This window comes from Barbus barbus, assembly GCF_936440315.1.
Source record: "Barbus barbus genome assembly, chromosome: 9".
NCBI lineage: Eukaryota > Metazoa > Chordata > Actinopteri > Cypriniformes > Cyprinidae > Barbus > Barbus barbus.
The window spans coordinates 16,460,359-16,482,140 of NC_136737.1; the positions used below are offsets into that span (position 1 = coordinate 16,460,359).

At 37.5% G+C, this 21,782-nt stretch overlaps 1 protein-coding gene across 4 annotated transcripts in view; it reads left to right on the forward strand.

Moving 5' to 3' along the window:
- The first annotated feature begins 6,778 nt into the window (after positions 1–6,778).
- LOC306875327 (nuclear factor 1 A-type) overlaps positions 6,779–21,782 on the forward strand; it is a 135,273-nt gene continuing 120,269 nt past the window's right edge. For all 4 annotated transcript variants that reach the window (XM_079425817.1, XM_079425815.1, XM_079425814.1 and 1 more), the window contains exons 1-2: positions 6,779–7,575; positions 11,829–12,357. In XM_079425817.1, the coding sequence (XP_079281943.1) occupies positions 7,549–7,575; positions 11,829–12,357 (556 nt within the window). In that variant the 5' untranslated portion in view covers positions 6,779–7,548. The remainder of the gene's footprint in view (positions 7,576–11,828; positions 12,358–21,782) is intronic.

The window sequence follows — 21,782 nt, forward strand, 5'->3', positions numbered from 1 at the left end:
AGCAAAAATAGAGGCTACACTGAAAAATTTATTGGTGTAGAAACAATTTTTACTCCGATATCGCTAGTAAATTTACAAAATTACAAAGAAATGGCATGCAACATTGAATTAAAGGTGAAAATTTGAAGTGAAAATCTGAAATAGTATTTTCCTGTAATCGTTGTTTTATTTACTTTGAAAAATCATTTTTAGGTATTTAACTTGCAATGGATGTAATGCCCTTTTTTGTGAGGTTAAAAGCAGAATATAAATCTTCTTTTATAAAACTACTTACTAAAACTCCATTAACTCTTCTGTGTATTATTTAAAGCTGGCTAAATCATCACTTTATACAGCAAAGGTTAATAAGTGACTTGTTTTACATTAAACTGATGTTACCGTAACTGTTTGCATCTTGTGGCTACTATTGAAACTGTTTTCATAAGTGCCTCACTATAACAGATTTTTTTTTAATAAATCAATTTTTAGAAGACATCAACGCTATACATGAACTATAAGTGATTTATGTTTTATTCTAAAATCAGGTAAACACTTACTGTTTGCATCTTGCGAATCTTGAAACTGAGTATTTTAATGCTTACAAATGGTCCCCATTCATTTGCATTATAAGTGTCTCAGATTTGAAAAAAATAATCACCAGTACGCATTAACTACTAAACCAGGAATATACCTTTAAAATACCCCCCCTCCCATTTTAATACACCTTTCAGAGTGTATTAAAGCTTCGGTCTATTTAAAAGCACAATAGAGATAGAGTATCCTCTGTCGTGTTTCTTGTTGTTTATTCATAAGGCCGGGCTTGGCAAAGCCCCGAAGGCAAGCTGCTATAGCTGTGGATAATGTTATTACCCTCCGGCTGCCTAAGCAGAACTGTAGCCCCGGATCCCCTCGTCTGCCCCCATCCCGCAAAACCCCTGCCCATCCAGGTGTGTGCCGTTTGAGCGTGGGACTCCCGAGCTTGGCTGGCATTTACATTGCCACCTGGACAGGACCCTGTTTATCACTCCCAAACACACTTCTTTAAATCATTGGTTTAAATAATTGAGAAAAATCTGTCTTCATTTCCAGCTTTTCTTTATTGCAGTGCATGTGATATTTTACAACACTGATGGACAAAGCACTCTTGCTGAACTGGATATCAAAGGGGCTTCTGTATAGAAAGATCACCCTCTTGTGGCTTTTAATGGAATGCAGGAAAAAGGTGAATTAGTTACACATCTCCAGTTCACTCTGGACTCATTCAGAGCATTAACTTGTCATTACAGAAATATAGTAGCATGTTACTAAAACTGAATATTATGTATACATTGCACACCATCGTTGAACATGGCTTAACAGAAATATTGACTATATGTATTCTCAATAAATAATTGTACAGTATCAGTTACAATTCATCCAGAATTATTGACCTTTTCTGCATTTATTTATGTTTCACCACACAAAATGTTATCTATGTACTATTAAAAACTCACTTATGCAGAGTATTTGTCATCTTAAATGACATATCCCCTTATAATTTGCATTTATTGAATTATATACTACATTATATAGAATTTTGTTGGAGGTGCAAGACGTATCGTGTCAGTTCAGATGGCAGCCTCTAGGTGGAGTCTCTACCTATATTTGATGACTGACCGGTCAAAACGAGGAAAGACTTCGGGCTAAATTAATGATTTATGATGAGCATTGAGTCGAGTAATCATTTATATTCTAAATGATATTAATAATTATAACAAGAGATATTATAATAATATCCTTAATTATTTGTATGACACTATTGCCATAACACTATGTTTTGGGATTATATGCAAGAGGTAATACGTTTATGAATCTTTATTATATTAATAAAAATAATAATGTTGTTGTTATTATGTTATTTATTTTGACTTCATTTTAAGTCATATTTTCACATTTGGGTTTAAAGCAGCAGCATTATTTACGCTTTATTTTAATTAGTTCTGCTCTACATGAGATGTTATTTTTTTAGTCACCTTTACAAAAACCTTTACTAAAATACTTTACTTTGTTTCTCTTTGTATGGCTTTTAATTAGTCATTAGACTACAGTAAAAGCATTCATTTTTCACATCAGAATAATTGATGTCTTTATGGCTTCGTGTTTCTTTCATTACCTTAGGGCGTTTATTTATTAATTCATTTTTTTTGTTATTTTATTGAGTGTGATTTCAGCTGGAACTCATCAATTAATTTTCACCTGACGCATCCTGCATAAATAGAAGGGGGGAATTTGACAAGAGTGCCTTTATGCAAACTACAATCATTTAAATATGTCAATATTTCGAGTTGCTGCTTTCATTTATTTGCGTGTAAATTAAGACACGTGCTTTATCATGAGAGCTGCGTGAGAATATATGTTTTTAAAAGCAATGTTGGCACTCTCCGAATATGTTTTTTTAAAGGCAAAGTTGCTAATATTAAAAAAAAATCTCGTTTTTTAAAAATATAAGGGAAATTGTCATTCAAGCGAATTTATAAGTGCTAGTATAGGCTGCTAAAGAAATCATCGGTTCAAGTTCTCGCATATGCTTAAATGTTGAAGTGATTTATTTAAACAATAATTGTTATTTTTATTAGCTCCACTTTTAAAGTGATAAACAACATTAACCAACTTATATGTTTTAGTCACATTAAGGATAGTTTTTCATTAGATGGCGATCTAACGCTGAGTTTTATGCCTTTTTGCCCCTGAAGACTATCGAGATGTTCAGTGAAACTTTTTTTCCCTCCACACACACACACACACACACACTGATAGATTTACACACGCGGGCTCGTCTGACAACGGATTCTCAAATAAAACCTTGCAGATGTAGCCTATTGATTTTTTTTTTCTTTCTTTTGTGCTAATAATGAATAAAAAGTGATTTGTACTCACGTCCACCACACAAGTTAGGGAGAAACTCCGTCCAAGTGGGTTAGGTTCCTTACCTGATTTGGTCCCGTGACTTTTGCCACATTTAAAAATGAGCTGAAAATGCACAATGAAACCCAAATTCTAATTTGTTTCGAAGAGTTCAGTCCCTGTAGTTCAGTCCGTTGTCCTTTACACACTGCAGTTTCTGCTTCGTCTTTGCCACTCTGCCTCCAAAAGCCTTGGCACAGTTGCCTTGGCATTCAGTGCCTTCTCGTACTTGGCAGAAAATACTATAAAGGCGTCTCTAATGTCTGCCACAATTAGACGAGACAAAATGATGTGAATTTTAGATTTTTATTATAAATGTAATGATTTTTAATTTCTTTTTATCCGAGATTGTTCACTTGATAACATTCGTCTTGCTTCATAAAGGGCCGACAGAAAAAAAAAGTTTTTAGCTCATTTATTGTTGTGTTAGACAACACACTACATGCATTTCATTTTTGATAACGTTTTTATTTTATAATACCACGATCTGAATTAGGCCTGTAGTCTAGAGTAGAGTCTGCGATGTAATTAAATGTCATGTTTAAGCCTAAATCAAGAGTAAAAAACAGGGTCATGCACTTATACTGGCATGAATTTGAACTTTTTCAAAGTTTATATTATCATGTAAATTTCTGTAAAAATTTTCGCTAATCTAGTTATTTGTCATTCTAGAAAAACACCTCCTAAATTGCTTTTTTGTTTGATATTTTTCCTTCCCGCGAACTTCGCCAATGTACAGCTCGTCATCAGGCCTATAGGCGCTGTTCAGCCAATCAGGTGCTGAAATCAGTGCGTAAATGTAAATGTAAATGAAATTACGTACAGGCACTTATCTGTGAGTGTAAATATTTCAATATCTTTGACGGGAGTTTTGAATTCAGTCCTTAGCACCTGTTTAGGCCGGAGTAGGCATTTGAAGAAGCTCCACAAGTCAAATAATATCCGATGTTTATTAATATTTGTTTGTTTATATTTTATGTGGCAGTTAATGTTTGTATGTTTATTTATATTCTACATTTAATTTCGCATTTCTGATGGCAGTACAAAGTAAAAATCCGAATATTTTAATAATTGATCCAGTGCTCGTGAACTTTTAAGTTTTCTAAAGGCTGCATAAATACAGGTGGTAGGCTACTGATCTGTCGACACACAGTTGATGTGGAAAAATGAACGATGCCACGCGACTCCCGTTTCGAGTCTTGACAAGCCAGATGTCCAGAGCCCGTCCAATAGTAGTAAAGTTCCCATGTTTCGGAGTTAAACGAGCGCGACCTAAGTAATTCAACTTTTGTGCTGTAGACCAAGTGCACACCTGGGTACCTCTCAAATATCCAGGAGGGGAAAAGAGAACGGCAAAAGCTATTTTTTCCTTTGCTTTACTACAAAAACTAGCCTATTGTGTATGTTTATTCTAAGAAATGGGTGCATTTCAACAAAACTAATTTATAAAGCAAATTTCTTTATAATTAAACTATTACATCAAAGATGATATTTAAGTGTTAATAAATCTGATTGTGCCATCTCAAGTTAAATTGAAGAAAAATGCTGTTGTGATAGTGATAAGGTTGACAGGAGCCTAATAAAATTAATGTAGCTACTTCCTTTTAGCTCAAGGTCAAGACAATGTAAGATATTTGGAAATATCAAATACAAAATAATTGCTTGTATTTACATTATTCTATTGTAATCAAAATGTGTCAGTTTTATAGTAGTCTACATTATAAAGTTTGAGGCGACACATTTCATTTCCTTTGCATTCCCGTCAGGCTGTCAAGACAAAGCTGATATCATGAAGATAAGCGCTCTCTATATTCCCAGTCTAATTTATTTGTGTTTCCGCGAGGGCTGTTTACCGACAAACCGAGTGTCTGAGGGAGTTTGTCTCGCGGCTTGCAGGAGTGGTTGCCGTCACATGCGCGTGAAACTTGCCCAATAGAGACGTCGTGAGCTTTGAATTTCACTGTTTTGCCCAATCACAGAGCAGCTCATGAAAACACCAGAGGGGCTGACGTGCACCTGCAGCAAGTTAGTGTGACTGTGAGTTGTGAGCATAATTAATATCCAGTTTCCTATCATTTCTACAGTGTTTTTGTTAATCATCAGCTATCTCAGATTTAACAAAAACACTGTGTTTTTTTTCTTCTTCACGGTTTGATGCTCACACACATTTTGATGCCCCTCAAATGCTTGAGTTTATGGAATATAGTGTTTATTTTCTCCCTAACAGTGATATTTCATTTAGAATATCATCCTATGTTTTTGGAAAGCGCTTTTCTGTGTGCACTGAAATGAAGCCTGCACCTTGCCGTTTTCTAGGGGGCGCCCGATTGACTTACAGGCGAGAGTAGGCTAGTTGGTTAATAATAAAACGCTGTTGAGTGCCAACCAAACTAATTGCATGAACTAGGTTTGCTTATTAATGTTTGCACGTTCGGTACACGTGATTAGAAACATAACATTGCATTTGGCAGTCGCTTTCCTTTCCATCAGTGTCCATTTCTTACTTTTAATTCACAGAAGTTATTCGGGTGGAATTTTTTTTGGACAAAACATTCACAATTTAATTTTGTGTGGTCTATTTCATGAGCTCTTTGAAATATCAGAATGACAGAAAGAAATATTAATAGGCATATGTTTATAGGAACATGCCAGCCGCACATCAGGTCTGAAATACTTCTGAGACGGGCCTCACAGCAATGAAAGATGATAGGCTACTGCTTATAACTGGCCGTTTCAAAATATCCTTAAACAATGTTGAACACATGAGGAAAGAAATACTGCATATAAATTCTTGGGTTTGGATAGACATAGTCTACGTGAGCATAAAGAACAAAAACAAGCATTTGTTTATGTCTTGCTATCGGAAAGCACGCTTTTGTGGATTTATAAACCATTTATCCCGCGAAAATTCGTAAAGTAACACTTTTATTTACTGACGTTCCATGGCGTTAAATGTTTTCGAACGTGCATTGCATTCTGTTTCTTTTAGTGGATTAAAAACATAGCGCGAGCAGTATAGTCCGATTACCAAATGAATCACGCTCTTTTTGCTGAATTTTAAACACAAAACGCAAAAAGTGTCCGATTCTCAAACGAATGACTCTTTTGAGTCGATTCTTTTAGCGAATCAACTGCATAAACCTGACCAGGATTGTTTGGTTCCCAGGAGATTGACTCTTTTGAACTGGTTCTTTTAGTTAGGCATAAAATAATTAGTAGTAGGCTAAATATGGATCTCGCGTATTTTCTCGAAATGAGGCAAGAATTGTTGTGATGTTGTAATTAACTCTCGTGAACTTTAAATCAGCTGACTGGTTGTTGACACGCCAACGTGTAGGCTATGCAGCATTTTGTTTTATAATCAGTGTCTCTTTTGTTTAATTATTACAAATATTACTTAGTAATTATTTAGTATTTTTATGCATATAGAAGCAGTTGCACTTATGCCGTTTCTAAACGGACCTTTTGTTAGAGCTGATTAAATTTATTGCTGATTTGTAAAATCTGTAAAATCATTTGACAACACACTAGCCTACTGAAGGCAATACGAATGTCTTATTTTCCCAAGCGTTTATTTCTCAAAAGTAGCCTACTCCTTTATTTATTTTTTTGTAAAAAATAAAATGAGAAGAAAATCCTCAAAATTCAGTGCGTAAGATATCAACTCGACGCTAAAAGACGCAAGTTAAATTCATTATCACACTTTCTGCATTACAATACTTGGCGTGCACGAAGCGCAACGGCATTGGGAGTGCACATTTCCCTTGTCCCGCATGTGTATGGCTCTCGTGCCGATATTGAGGGCGCTGTGCTGATGGAAGAGCCCAAGAGTTTGAACGGCAAAAGTGAACGGGAGCTTCGTCTCAGCGGACTCGAGTCGTGCGCTCGCTTCACTTTTTTTCTCTGCCTCTCTCTCTCCCCCTCTCCAGGTCGAAACTAACCTCGACACAAGTGGCAGCTTTTGCAACAGGGGGTTTTAAGGATATTGCAATCTTCCTAAGCGAGCCCTGCTCGCTGCTCTTAAATCCGCCTCAGTTTTGCTTCGCACCACCACATGCCTCACGGCGGATGCAAGAGCGCGGCACGGCGCGGCGCTATAAGAGACAGCGAAGAATGAATCAAACGCGAGTTTTGTAACGCATCCGGACGACTTTTTCTATCGTTTTTTCTATTCAGATGACCGCAAGATGAAATAATCGCTCCTCTCGGCGCTTCATCACCACAGTTTCACTCATGGCTCTGTGAAATCTCCGCGTACTTCCAGCCATCCGTCGTCGGGACTTTTCTCTAAGGCTGCACTCAATGATAATGCCGAAAGTTTGGATATACGGCTTTAGCAGTACAGTACAGTAGATGTGTGTAACTCGAGGCGGGGTTAAAGTTCAGCTCTATGGAGCGCTGAAGCGTCGCGCGCACTTCGCAGAGTTGGAAATGTGAAAGCAAGAAGCAAGGCTTTATTTTCCCTCTCTCCCTTCTTCTCTGTCTCTCTTTTTTTTCTCTTTTCATACACACATATACATACACACCCCATACATTCACACATAGCCTACACACCCTCACTCACACACACGCACACACACACACACAACATATACATCGCCAATTCAAGAGTTAAAACCGACAGATATGTATTCTCCGCTATGCCTAACACAGGTAAGTGACATTTTCGTCTATTATTAACTCTGTTTGTTGCGTTTGAGCGGTGTCTTTGGCCGGGACAGAGCGGATAGGGACTAATCTTTGCATAAGACAAGTAACTTAGTGTGCACTAAGGCATTTCTGCTCTGACAGAGCCAACTGAACTACCACATGGCGGATGGCGCCCACTTTACACACATTAATGTTTCTTGTGCACATTTATCTACAGTTGTATTTTATTCTAGCCGCGTTTTGCATGGGCACGGACGTTATTTAGCAAGTTAAGCGCTGTGCATGAAAGAAAACGTTAGTCAAGGTCATGCACATTTGATCTGGTTGCCCTCTTTAAAATAAACTTATTTTAACGATTCAGCAAAGAAATCTTTTCTAATTAGATTGCTTTATGGTTATTTAAAAATTAAAGCGTTCTCGATGTAGGTTTTTCACAGCATTACCTTAAAGCATTCTTTAAAGCACCACAATTCGTGAAATACAAAATAAAAACTCTTTACATGACTGCTGTGACACAAAGCTGTTGTAAGTTTGGAGTTTAAAAAGTCACATACACATCTTCCCTTTTAAAGTCATATTTGAGATCAGAATAGTCCATTAAATATCAAAACATCTCTGCCGTTTTCTCTATTAACTGTAGTGTGAACCAGCTGCCGGCAATAAAAAAGCTTTTTTGCTGCTTACATGACTTTTTCTTCAAGGCAGTAGAAACTATTTGATTTATATTTTTGCAAGCTTCGCTGTCTATTTTTGATATTTAGCAGCAGTTCTAAATATTGATAAGTTGAGTAAGTTTTTTTTTTTTACTGTTAAAAGTTAAGATTGTTAGATTTGATGCTGTCATGCTTGATAGCTTAGTTTATAATGTGCACAGTGTTGTTTGTTGTTTATCCTACTTTTGTAATAACACAGAATAAAACTAAAGTTGGACAGCAACTGAGAGAGTTAAAGGAGTTAAAAAAAAAAAAAGCAATCATTGTGTGACTCATGGTGGCAGGTGAAGTGAGGTGACAGGTCTGGAAAAGCTGTAGCGTTATACTGTAGTCTTGATGTGATTTTAAACTGTTTGGTTAAATGTGTTTTATTGAATGCTCTAAACAAAGGAGAAGGCCTCAGTATTGTGTTGCGTTTAGAGACGTTCTTTTGGCCGTGTTAGTTACAGTCTGTTTGGAGATACTGGAAAGGATTCATGCGAAAAAAGACTAATTATGTGTAATGTGTTGGAGAAAGACGAGCTGAGAAAGTTCTTAAACTTTTAAGTCGTCTTTTCATTGATTTGATGAAGTAAGACTTGAATAAGTTTGCAAAAGTTGTTTTTATTAACTATTATTTTTGTTACATCCATGCATGGGGAAGCTTTTGATGATTTATTAATCACAGTAAATGTAAAACATTATCACTTGAAACCTCACAGAAGAACTTGTATATATCTAACATATTTCATTTACTTGAGTACCAATATTTGTTGCTAAAAAACAGTACTTATTAAAAACAAGTGATACTCAGAATTTAGAGCAATAATGGACTCTGTGGAAAAACAGCTTACAATGTTACAACAACAACAAAAAACTGTAAGCTCTGTTTTCTTTTAAATAAGTAATTTGACAGTAATATTATTAAACAGCTAAAAATCATAGTTGCGTTGAAGATAATTGAGACGGGCAATTGATTTCCTCTCTGTTGCGGTGTTAAGGCAGTATGAGGTCTATTTTCTCTCTCTCTCTCTCTCTCTGTGTGTGTGTGTCGTATTTAAGGACTCAAATAGTCTTCAGAGTGCCAAAACTTACGTCTGTATACTGCTTTCATTTTATATTAAAAACGTTAAAATCCAAATAACACATTTTCTGCTCTTTTACATGTTTAAGTTGGTAAAAAAAACATACATTTGTCTTGCATTAGTGATTGAACACCTTTCGTTAACGTCATATTATGTAAACTCTGCTTTCCCTTTATCCGTTTTTTGTAATATTTTTGCATGTGTTAAACTCTCTTGTCTCTTTTGGCCACGAGGCACTATTGTTCCCTGCTGAGGCCTTCCTATAGGACATCGAGGTTCAGCTTGAAACACTTTAGGAGTCTGGAAAAACCTGACATGCTAACCAGACCCTATATTGACACTCAGGCACGCTCCAAAATGCGAAGAGCTGTTTGTTCTGCCGCTACGAGCGTGTAGAATTTGGTTTTCATGAATTGCTAGAATTATAGCAAAAGAGGAAAACAAGCTTTCTGGATGTTCTCATAATTATCATTTGCATGTTAAATCATGCTGTGTTGTCTATCATCTGCCAAATTATTCTAGCAATCGGTTGTTTTGTTTAGAATCATCACTGGAAAACTGCTGAAAGTTAACATCATGTTTTTACAGTAGAGAGCGCGATTCTCGTCTGGAGATTTTCCATATCGATTTCTTTTCTCCAAGCAATTTTACAAGAAGTCTGAGTGTAGACAAGTTTGCAATAGAAGTAAAGAAATAAAAAATAAAAAGCACATAATATGTATGTATAAAAAGCCACAAAAATAGATGATATCAGAAATTGAGGAACAATACTTCAGAGACTTTGGATTAAGTTACTTGGCGAGTCAGTGAAGGAAGATAAGGGAATGCATTCACTCTTTTAAATGCAGGATGAAACAATACAGTTTTTATGCCTCGGAGGCAAGAGAGTTTAATTCTTGAACAAGACAGGAAGGAAACAATATGATTAAACATATACGTTCTCACAGGAGACACACACACCGCACACTATAATAATGATATATGCTTATGCAAATCCTTGATTTCCTGTGGTCTAACAAAAGAGATATGGCAATATGTATCTATATGAAGTCTGCTGTTGCTGTAATTAATAAGACAGCATGCAGCAATCTTACTCAAACACTGCATTTATTTCAACCTCTATAATTATTACAACTGTTTTTGTAATAAATATTTATTTATTTTTGCTCGATGGCATATTGTGATTATTTTTCATTACGAAACAAACATTATCAGCAGTGCTTGAAATTGGCCTGAAAAATTTATTTAATTAATGTGCCTAAATTACGCCGAATTAATTGTTAAATTTCTAAAGGCACTGGTCCGAGGCCCAGTGCGTTATATTCATATCTGTGCTTATTTAAATGAAATCTGCGCTCAGCACATAGTGCACTTTGCTTGCTTGCTGGCAGCCCTCTCGTGCTCTCGCACGGTCGGTTTTGGGACACGATGCAGGGCTATTGCTGTTTGTGGAAATGTTATTCTAGTGATTGGCAGTCTGCCATTATTCTCTCTATGTAATAAAAACCCTGAGTTATTTTCTGTGTAAAATCCCAAATTATTTCATGTTAGAATTGCACGTTATTTATTTACCCAGTTATTAGTGTGTATTATTTTTTTTAAGGCAATAAAGAAACAGACATGCAGGCCTACAAATATAGAAAAGCATGTTTTCATTATTTTAATAATCAAGCACATGTATAATATAAAAAATGCTTGTAATTTGTATAATAAAAAAAAATGCTGTTATTGCATTATGTAGCTTTTCTAAATAACTGCATTTCAGGTTATACAGTAATATTATGTAAATATAAAATTATATTGTAGATAAAAAAAAAAAAAAACCCTGCATGTATGTATCCACCGAAAGAAGGAGTTTTGATCACGTACAGAAAAAATGTTTTAAAGTCGCGGCCGATATTTCACTGATCTTTTTGTCATTATATTTTAAAAATTGATTTTCTGCCAGGTTGTGCACCAGCGGCAGGTGAAGGATCCCAAAAGCCGGCACAATCTGCCCCGCACACACTCCTGTGTGAAAACAACACACTCCTCGCTGATAGCGAATGAAGTAGCTCGGTTTTTTGGAATCGTGTGTGCATTTTTATGGAGAACAGATAAAAATAGCCACTCCAATTTTCCTGGTCGGTTGTTGCTTTTTCTCGGCCCTGGCAGACCCCTACAGACCAGCATTCTTGCCAGAGAGCCAAGATATGTCCTAGATGAGCTTCACATGTACACACACACACACACTGCCCTGCTCGGTTCACAAACACAGTCCTGTTGTTGAGGGCCGTTTTTCAAAATAATCAAATGGGATTTTATCTAGATGCGCATGTTTCGCTTTCATGGAGTCTGCTGTGAAACATTTTTACTTTAGCTAGTTACATTTTTTTTAGCAGTTGCTTTATTAAAAAAAATGATTTGTTATATTTATATTTTTAAGGATGTTTCTAAAAGTCATTTAGACTAATTTCCACTCCCTTGTCCTTCTTTGCAGGATGAATTCCATCCTTTCATTGAAGCACTGCTGCCCCATGTGAGAGCGTTTTCCTACACTTGGTTCAATTTGCAGGCCCGCAAGAGAAAATACTTCAAGAAGCACGAGAAGCGCATGTCTAAGGAAGAGGAGCGAGCCGTAAAGGATGAGCTGCTCAGCGAGAAGCCGGAGGTCAAGCAGAAGTGGGCATCGCGGCTGCTGGCCAAACTCCGCAAGGACATCCGGCCGGAGTTCCGCGAGGATTTTGTGCTCACTGTCACTGGGAAGAAGCCTCCTTGCTGTGTGCTCGCCAACCCCGACCAGAAGGGCAAGATGAGGAGAATCGACTGCCTGCGTCAGGCGGACAAAGTGTGGCGCTTGGACCTGGTCATGGTGATTTTATTCAAAGGTATTCCGCTTGAAAGTACTGATGGCGAAAGGCTGGTTAAGTCTCCGCAGTGCTCGAACCCGGGGCTGTGCGTGCAGCCACATCACATAGGAGTTTCCGTAAAGGAGCTCGACCTGTACTTGGCCTACTTTGTGCATGCAGGTAAGTCCCATTTTGAATTTAGGCAAAATGTGTAACGCAATATATCGTAATGGCTTGCACTTTTTAGGATTTCACTGTTTACAATCCATCAACCGTCAATAAGGAAGCTGTCGGATTCAACTCATATCAAATCCGCTGCTTCCTTTATGCCGCATATATGCCAAAAAATGCAGACTTTTAGCTGAATATGTAAATGAGAGTGAATTTTCCTGCTAATTGCAAGAAGCTAACACCGAAAAGTCCTGCACAAATATCTGACGGAACGACTGTTAATTGGCAGAAGGCGGCAGGGGATCCATCTTGCACTGACAGCGGCACAAACACAGGCTTTCACTTGGAAGACAAGAAGCGCACTTTGTTTCGCAAGGCAAACTGAGCACCTTAATTACATTCGTTTCCTCTCGCACGCAAATTGTGGCACAGAGCGAGCTGGCAGCGCACGTTTCCGCCGTTCTGTACCGACTCGCGCTTTGATGAGGTACCGATAAAAGAGTGAAAACGCAGTTTAACCTGAAGACGGTGGAGATAAAGCCGTAAAACGTGAGCTTTAGCGCCGCGTAGGAAAACCGGGCTATCTGACAGACGGCAGGTTGCAAAACGGGAGCATGTGAATTACTTTGACTTGGAGGGAACACAAAGGCCTGGAGCCTTTGAGCTTTTTGTGAGGGTAAGCACGACACCGTCGCTGAAACGCGTTTCCCCGCAGCTTGCCGAAATCCTTAGTTTTGATGTTCTGAAAGCCTATTCAGTGGGGAGCGTCCTGCTAACATCCTAATCGGCGAAGTGACCATTTCTTTTTGATTCGATGGTGAATAAGAGACGTCAGCGAGAGAACAAGAGGGATAAAGACGCATGAGTCTCTCTCTCCCTCTTTCCTCGTCTCTGACCTGCATTCGGGCCGATCAGGTTTCGTCCTCTGTCTTATTTAAAGCAGTGGAGCATTGCTGGAGCCCCCTTGATTAAAAGCCATCTGAAGAGAGCCCGACCTCATACACAGATGGCAAAAGTGGGGCTTCTGAGAGGAGCTAAAGTCAGTAATTAAATTTATCCCACAGTCTTGCCAGGGCAAAGGGGTGCAGGCCAGCAAACACACCCACTTCATCTAATACGGCTACCTATCGATATTAGGGGAAATTGCTGGAAGAGAGGTTTCAGTTCAATCTAGGTAAACAGAAACTCAAATATACTAGAGGAACAATAGAAATAAGATACGAGTTTGACTTTTCCGTTTGTATTTCAATATTTTTATGTGAGTGTGTTTGTATCAATATTTTTTCAATATATGTGCAGTAATGTTCAACTTTTTTCTTATATGTAAGTTTAGATTTGTCCTTCAACATTTTCACCATTGTTCATTGTATTTTTCATAGATTATGTAAATTTAAGCTGGTATTTCTTAATATTGTGTCAATATTTTTGCACTATTCAGTATTTTTCTATTTAATATTTTTTCAGAAAAAAAATCAATTGTTCTTATGTAAGTTTAAGCTTGTATTTTTGCACTGTTTGATAATTGAAAAAAATCTTTTTCAGTCTTTTTCATATAATATGTTAAAGTTCAAGTTTGTACTTCTACGTTTTTTCAATATTTTCCAGAATTTTTTTAATGTATTTCTTAGAACATGTATTTTAAAAACCCATTTTTCTAATGTCAGCAGTCACATAGTTCATAATTTTAGTCAGATGCCATAAATCTCTTAACAGAAAATAACACGAGAACTAGAAAAAGACACAAATGTGGTGTTCGCTGAGGCCTGAGGACGCGTAACCGTGGCTAATTTACGACAGGAGCACTCCACACGTGGGAGAGGTCACGGCTTAAGATGTTAGGGTCGTGACCCCATCTTCAAGGCATTTGACTTCCTAGATAAACATACACTCCCATTAGCAGCCAGTCAAGCGGAGGCCAAGCTTTAGTTTTGGGTTGCCCCCTTGACCTCCTGTTAAAACAGGTGGTTTTGTTTGGACCATAGAGTGGTGTGCCGTTTAAACCAGCCGAAAGGGGCTAATAGCCATGGAGACCCAGACTAGCATTACACCAGTGAATGTTTCCTTTTAAGTATATGAAAATCAGCCAGTTTGTTTTCGAAATCACAGTTATGTTACATTCAAGACTGATTGTTATTTTTTTTTATTTTTTTTTAAATCAAGTCATAATTCTTCCCTCGCAATATTTTATTTTATTTTATTTTATTTTTGGTATTTTATCATATAAGCTACCTTTAAAATATTTTAAAATAAATATTTATTTAATCCTAGATGTAAGATTTAGTTCCCATTCAAGTTCAAGTCTAAATTATTACTTTTGCGGGAAAGGTTATTGTGTTGTCATATAAAATTAAAAAGATGCATTAATAAGATGAAATACTAAATATTAGAATTTTTTGAAGTTCCTGTCATTATATGTGTCAACTTAACGCAATTTCACTTGTTGTGAACTGTAGTTTTTTCTCATTCCAGTGTTTTCAGACTCACTAGACAATGGAAGGATACCGCTGGTGCAGATAGATAACAAACGTTCAACCGGGCCCGTGTGTACATTTCCAGCCAGGCTGATAGATATTTATACTTACCTTAATTGACCTGGAGCCGCGTCGAACAAACCGTTTGCGTGTGTAATGTTTGTAAAGACATCTGACCCACTTCCATGTGAGCTCTTAAACAGATTTACTGTACAGTGTGTCTTTCAAAACTAGTTAGCTTTGATGATGCATGCTTGAGGCGTCCTGTCATAAGTTTTTGTAAATTCGTATTAAATTCTAGGAAGCTGGCTGAAAGTTTTTGCAAAAGCCGGTCAAAGGCTACAGCAAGCCATCGATTCGTAGAACTTTTTAAAAAGATTTTTTTTATTTTTTACACCAGTAACCGAATCTGCTGATATCTTCAGGCTGACTTTTGGCACATCTTGTGTTACAGCCGTTTTATATTCCTCTTCCTTTCCACAGGCTGAGGAATAACAATAATTTGGATCTATTTAAGGCGATTGTGGGATAAACCACAGCCTTTGTTGTGGTTACTGCAGTACACATTGTGGGCTGGGACCTCCCCCCCCACGCACTCATCCTCCCCTGCTTTCTGCTCGCTAAATCCCACCGACCGGCTCTGTTACTGCAACAATGACCATGCCACTGTGCTCTTTCACACAGTACCATTCATTAAAAACGAGGTTGTCGGCCATTCATAAAAATACATCGTGCAACAAGTTATCTTTTCTGCCCTGATTGTGCAAACGCCGCTTTGGCACGGACCTAGTGCTGAAGGACCAGCTCGGATCCAATGATGGTATACAGCAGAGTCAGTTTTAATATCATTGCATTTGACCTCCTTTTGAACCATTTTTTTCCTGCTGCAATGTGATTGGATTAAACGAAGCAGATGGTTCTGGGACGGGGAAACACTGTAAGATGTTTTGTTGCGCAGCCACTTGCCTTTAGTGGGTGAATTTCTCCTAAACCTGATTGCGAGGCAAATTCGTGTAATCCATTTAATGTGCATTGTCAGCGCCGATCTTTCCTCGCAGATTTGGACCACGCTAGTTGGCGCCCAAAGTAGGGTCTCAACCGTGCATTAATGCAGCGCTTTCATTGTTGTGGTTCAAAAACGATTGTGTTTCTTTCTTTTCTGACAATTCGTTTAAAATGCATCTAATTACACTCCATTTCCTCACTGACATAACCACGGCCTGGGGAGCGTGGTGAAGGGTTTCGAGCGCCGAGGCAGTGGGCAGTAATCTAGAGCTGGCGTGAGCGGTACACCTGTGCTCTGGGCTTACCGCTGTCCCCCTGCGTAGTGAGGCAGGAAAAGGAATGAGGGGGGTTGGCACCAGTAAATTTTTGCTAATTAGTTTTGTATTAACCCCTCAGTCGTCCCAGCGCACGGCCACTGAGAGAGAAATGGGCCCCGTGATGGGAGCTCAGCTATTTTTATTTTTATCCTCCTTTATTCACACATTTATTTAATGCTTCTTGTGTTGGAGTTGCTACAGATGACTTTGCTGTGCGGGAATGTGTTAAGTAGGCCCATATGGAATACACACTTTTTGTGCATACTTTGGATTTAAATATCTTAAAATGTGTTTATATTGTCAAGCTAGCTCAAATACTTACTAAATGAACACACAAATATTGGAGGATGCATATAACTTTAGAATGATAAGAAAAATTTGAGTAGTAATAGGTAAATTAAAAAAATATATATCAACAATTTATTCATCGCTTTCATTGTCTCCTATTTAAAGACATTACCCAAAAATGAAAATTTTCTGAAAATGTACTCACCCTCATTCTTTCTTCTAATGACCATAAAAGAAGATGTTTTGAAGAATGCTGTTGCTGGTCTCCATTGACTTCCATAGTAGCAAATAATACTATAGAAGTCAAAAGCTATTTGGTTACCCACAGTAGGAAATAGGTGTAGCGTCAGCTCTGGTGAGATATGACGAACGCAGAGACACGGAAGAGAGAGCAAAACAAAACACTGGTCACAAATGAATTAGAAAGTGCAAAACAAAGATTTGTAAAGAAAAATGTCGGAGGATTTTGATATAAGCCGGAGTTTATGCTTCGCCTACGCCATCTGCGGGAACACCACCTTATATATGGATTTTTTAACTTACACAAATGCATCCATTCATTTCAGAACGGCTTCAGAGCCGTGCAAAGTATGATGGATGGATGCACTTTATTGGACTACAAAATCTCAACACCGATTCACTGTCATTATAAAGCTTAGAAGAACCAGGGCATTTTTTAAATACAACTCTGATTTTATTTATATATGTCTAGGATGGCTTAAGGGTGAGTAAATCATGGGGTAATTTTCATTTTTGGGTGAACTATCCCTTTAAGCCAATTGCAAAGTTTTGAAGATGGCGACGCAATCCCTTCATGCCATTTATCTTGCAATGTTAGAGTTTTAACGTCAAATGTTAGGAGTACAGACAAGCGGCAGAAAGGATTAGAACAATTTATCAGGTTTTGTTGTTTGTTACTGAGAACTCATGGCTCGCAGCGAGCTTAGCCTTCCTGGGGAACGGTACGCAGTGTCTGCTAATGGATCAGACTGTTTTAGACTTCCCGAGAGCAGACATCTCGTTCATTACAGAACAGCAACTTTGGCTAACTTCTGAGAATGGAGCCTTTGTGCACGCATGCCATTCAACAAGAGTGCCATTGTCTTAAACCCCAGCCGGTAGCAAACGAGGCATTGCGAGGCCTTTGCCGGGAGAAACTTTGATTGTATTAGGTCTTGATGAGGACTTCATTTGAATGGTGAGCAGACAGCTCATGTGCGTCTCGAGGAGACTAGGAAACGTGTTTTTTTTTTCCATTATTACTCAAGAACAACACCGTAACTAGGCTCTATGCAACACATTTGAATTAAGATCTTATGTTTAACAAGCTACTTTTAACAAAGGTTAAAGACCTTTACAGTTTGTATCGGTTACAATAGAAGCCAGAAGTCCATTCAGCTTCAAACGTCGTAAAATAAATCCCAGCAAGCAAAAGCCTCTTAATCGGGGTTTAAACTGACAGGCTGAGTCTGCTTCATCACCAAATCTCTGCTCAAACTGGATCCTCATCACGTGGAGATTGATCTGCATTATAGTGGCCGATCGGTATGTCACTGCCTATTGATCACTGTGTTTGCAGTGTTGAGCAACACACGTCTGGATCTCACAAACCAGCACGCTTCCCAAACCGTTTCCTAAACACAAATTCAACTGTTTGCCATAGCTGGCGCCCTGGTATCATGAAAGGCCCACTCCCACTGCCAAGAAAAGAATGCAGGCCCGGTGATTGAGGCACGGGGCGGCATTGTACGCCGGAATATAAAGGAGAGCACAGACATGAAACAGGACAGCTGTGAGTGTCTGTGGGGGAAAGTTGCTACAGATGGTAAAAGAAGTGGAAAATAAACTACCGTATGGCTGGTAAAATATAGAAGAAAGGCTGGGGGTGTGCTGCCGTACAGGATCCTCTCATGTCGTTGCTGTGTGCGTGTTTCTGGGATTTTATTCGTGTCTGTGTTAAAGGGAATATGTTACCTCAATGGCTTGTCTGTCCCAATACCCGTTATGCCCATCTGCTGCTGAGCAATGCACGGATTTGGTCTGTGACTGACATGTGCTAGTCTTGCAAAATCCCTGTTTTCATGGAATTTCATTACATTATATTTGGATTAGGGATATTAGCAGACTTCTAGTGGATTTGAAGATAATACTGGAGTATTTGACTAACTTTAGGTGTCAAGTCTGGTTTTCAGTGCAATATTTGGGGTATTTCTGAATCTTGTAGGATGGGATCATGCAACAATTGGACTTTCAGTTTTATAAGGGTAGGTTTAGAAATGGGGTTACTCTATTTTTTCACATTTAAGCATTGAGGCTGATGTGGAAATATTTCTAATGTATCACCATTTGACAAGTAAGCTATTTTACCATTACATTGAACACATTTAGGGATTATTAGCAGTCAGACATTTTGCTTCTTAAAAATTAGGCCTATAATGTTCAGAAAAGACATTTCAAATGTAGTAAGGTAAAGATCGCCAATACCTATTATTTTTAAGCGCTCCATAACTAATCTGCAAAAAAGGAATTCATTTCTGCTGTTTCGTGCAGCAATGTCTAATAATAAAATTATAAAAATAAAAGCATCCGATTACCAGTATGATTTTTAATGAATTTATTTCTGTTTTTTTGCGCAGTAACTTAAACTCCAGCAATAATAGCACCTGATTACTGATGATTTTTAATTTATTTCTGCCTTTTCATGCAGTAAACAATAAAAGCATAATTAATTAATGTTCTTAATAATAACGATAATAATAATTAATAAAAATAATAGTATATTATTATTATTTGTAGTAGTAGTACTAAATAAATTGTAATATTAATCATGTCTGTTATTATGATCATTATCAGTGGTAGTGCTAGCAGCTGCAGCAATATTAAAAAATATATATATTTAGCATGCATGGCTAAAAGTTGAATAGTTTTTTTTTAATATAGGTTTTAAAAAGTTTTCATATTTAGTATTATTATTTATCATTTTAACACCATTGTACCCTACACATTAGTATAATATATTTATTTATTTATTTGTTATTATTTCATTTAGAGATGTACTAGATGGCATTTATCAGTTGAATCAGTATAGAAGAACCGAATGCGTAGAAATATTTGTGAAAATATACTTTTGAGAACTTTTTAAAGTTTGTCAAGATCTCTCTTTATGTATTTATATATAGCAAAACTTTCTAGTATTTTTCTGAGAATTACAGCACATTTGCCAACAAGGCTTATGCTCTCTAAGTAAGGATATGTTTGGTATTTGTTGTGTTTTTGTGTTCAGATCGTCAGATGTTGTTTTTAATTATTGAATGCAGGGGGAGGGTGTTAGGCTAAGTATGAAATTGACTTTAAATTATTGAACTATTTATCCCCAGAACTGCCCTCGGTCCCTCCATCTGTCTGCTTTGCAGAAATATAAATAAATAAGCAAATAAAGATAATAAGGCTATGGCACACTCCTAGCCAGACCCCGAGTTTTGGCACAATTCTGTTCCTTATTTTTGCAGCGCCCCTTCAGAAATTAAAAACTCCAAACACACTCCCAATTAGCCTGCTTTGGATTTGGATAGAATATAAACATCGTTCTTTTAGGGGCTCATGAATGATCATATTTGGAGGAAATTCAAATGCCGTAATGAAAGAATGTCACAAATTTGAACCTCCAACCTGCCCCTTTCATTAGGCGGCAGTCCTTCGACTCCCAGGCTGACATGGGCAAAGATATTTTTGCCCCCACCATGTGTTTGGCGATTTAAATAATGCACTTGAAATGATTTGTCTTCAGTCGAATAATAAAGTTACTGTTTAATTAGCAGTGATTAGAGCAGGATCTCTAAATCATTCACTTCCATCTAGTCGCTTCCGGACTCGCCGTATGAGTGAGTATCACTCATTAAGAAAGAGTTTTAGGGGCATCAATCCATTAGTCATGCGTCTGAATTACACTAGCACAGAAGTTTTTGTTTTCGCACCAATGAGGGATCGCCGGGACTCGTTAAATTGATCACAAAGTGCGTATTCACCCACACTTCCAAAACTGTTTTCACAGACAAAACAAAAGCACCACTTGATTAGCTGTGAACCATCTGGGAACAGGTAGCTGTGCGACCAAGCTAATTGGTTCCATTTGAAAAAGAATAGGACCATCCCTCTCGTCGCATGCGTGTTTGAATGAGTCCCCCTAACCGCAAGTTGCGTTCCTCACCCCTCCCTCGTAACTTTTTGTTTTACGTTCCCAGTGATGAGCTCTGGTCTGGTGAGCCAGCCCTGGGAAACCTCCCGCTCCTGGGGTTTGTGTTACTTCACAGTTGGGAAACAGCTGGCGCGGGAGAATGTGGCACTGTGTTATGAAATCCAGAATATTGTTTAGAGATTCTTTTGTCAGTGCTAGTCGAAGTTCACAGCGTTATTAATGGGCCGACGGTAGCTGAAGGCTAAAAAATTTAATTTGTAGCCCAAATTTTGGAAATTGTATTTTTTTTTTTTTTTTTTTTAGTTTTCATCCAGGATTTTTTTTTTATATCTAATTAAATGTTATATATTTTATAATGTATTTTTATATTTTACAAAATATATATATATTTTTTATCTATTCGCATTTTAATAATTTTACTGCAACTTTATTATTAGTCAATCATCTGAGCAAATTATTCAGTCACGGCTTTTATTCCAAGTAAAATAATAAAAATAAATTACTATCTATCTATCTATCTATCTATCTATCTATCTATCTATCTATCTATCTATCTATCTATCTATCTATCTATCTATCTATCTATCTACTATTTTTAGTATATATATATATATATATATATATATATATATATACACTATTTTTGTTTCAACCTCGTGTGTATATAAAAGTGCACAACAAACCCAGCACTGGGATTGCATTATCTATGGCAAAGGCTATCACTGTCTGCCACGCTTGTTAAATACACATTTCAGCAGATAAAAGTCAATATTCTAAGAAATGGTACAGGTATGGAGCACTTCCTGTGGGAGATGCCAGACATGGACCTCCCACTCATGGCTGCAGGCCATGCTTTGCCCCACTGTTGGGTTGGGAGGAGCCAATACACGGTTCAAAGTCAGGTGCACAGAGATAAGACAACAGTCAGACTGAGGAACTGTGTATTGTAACCAGCCCAACTGCTCCTGTCATGACCACACAGGCAAAAATGAGCAATTAGTATTTATACTGGCTCTTGTCTATCACTCCGTACTCCTCAGAGTATCTCATCTTTTTATATTTAACGTCTTTCCCTCTTTGTTACATGTACAGTATTCAATTTGCAGCAATTTCTAAATATAAATGGCTGTTTATTATTATCAACTTGTATTTGTGTGA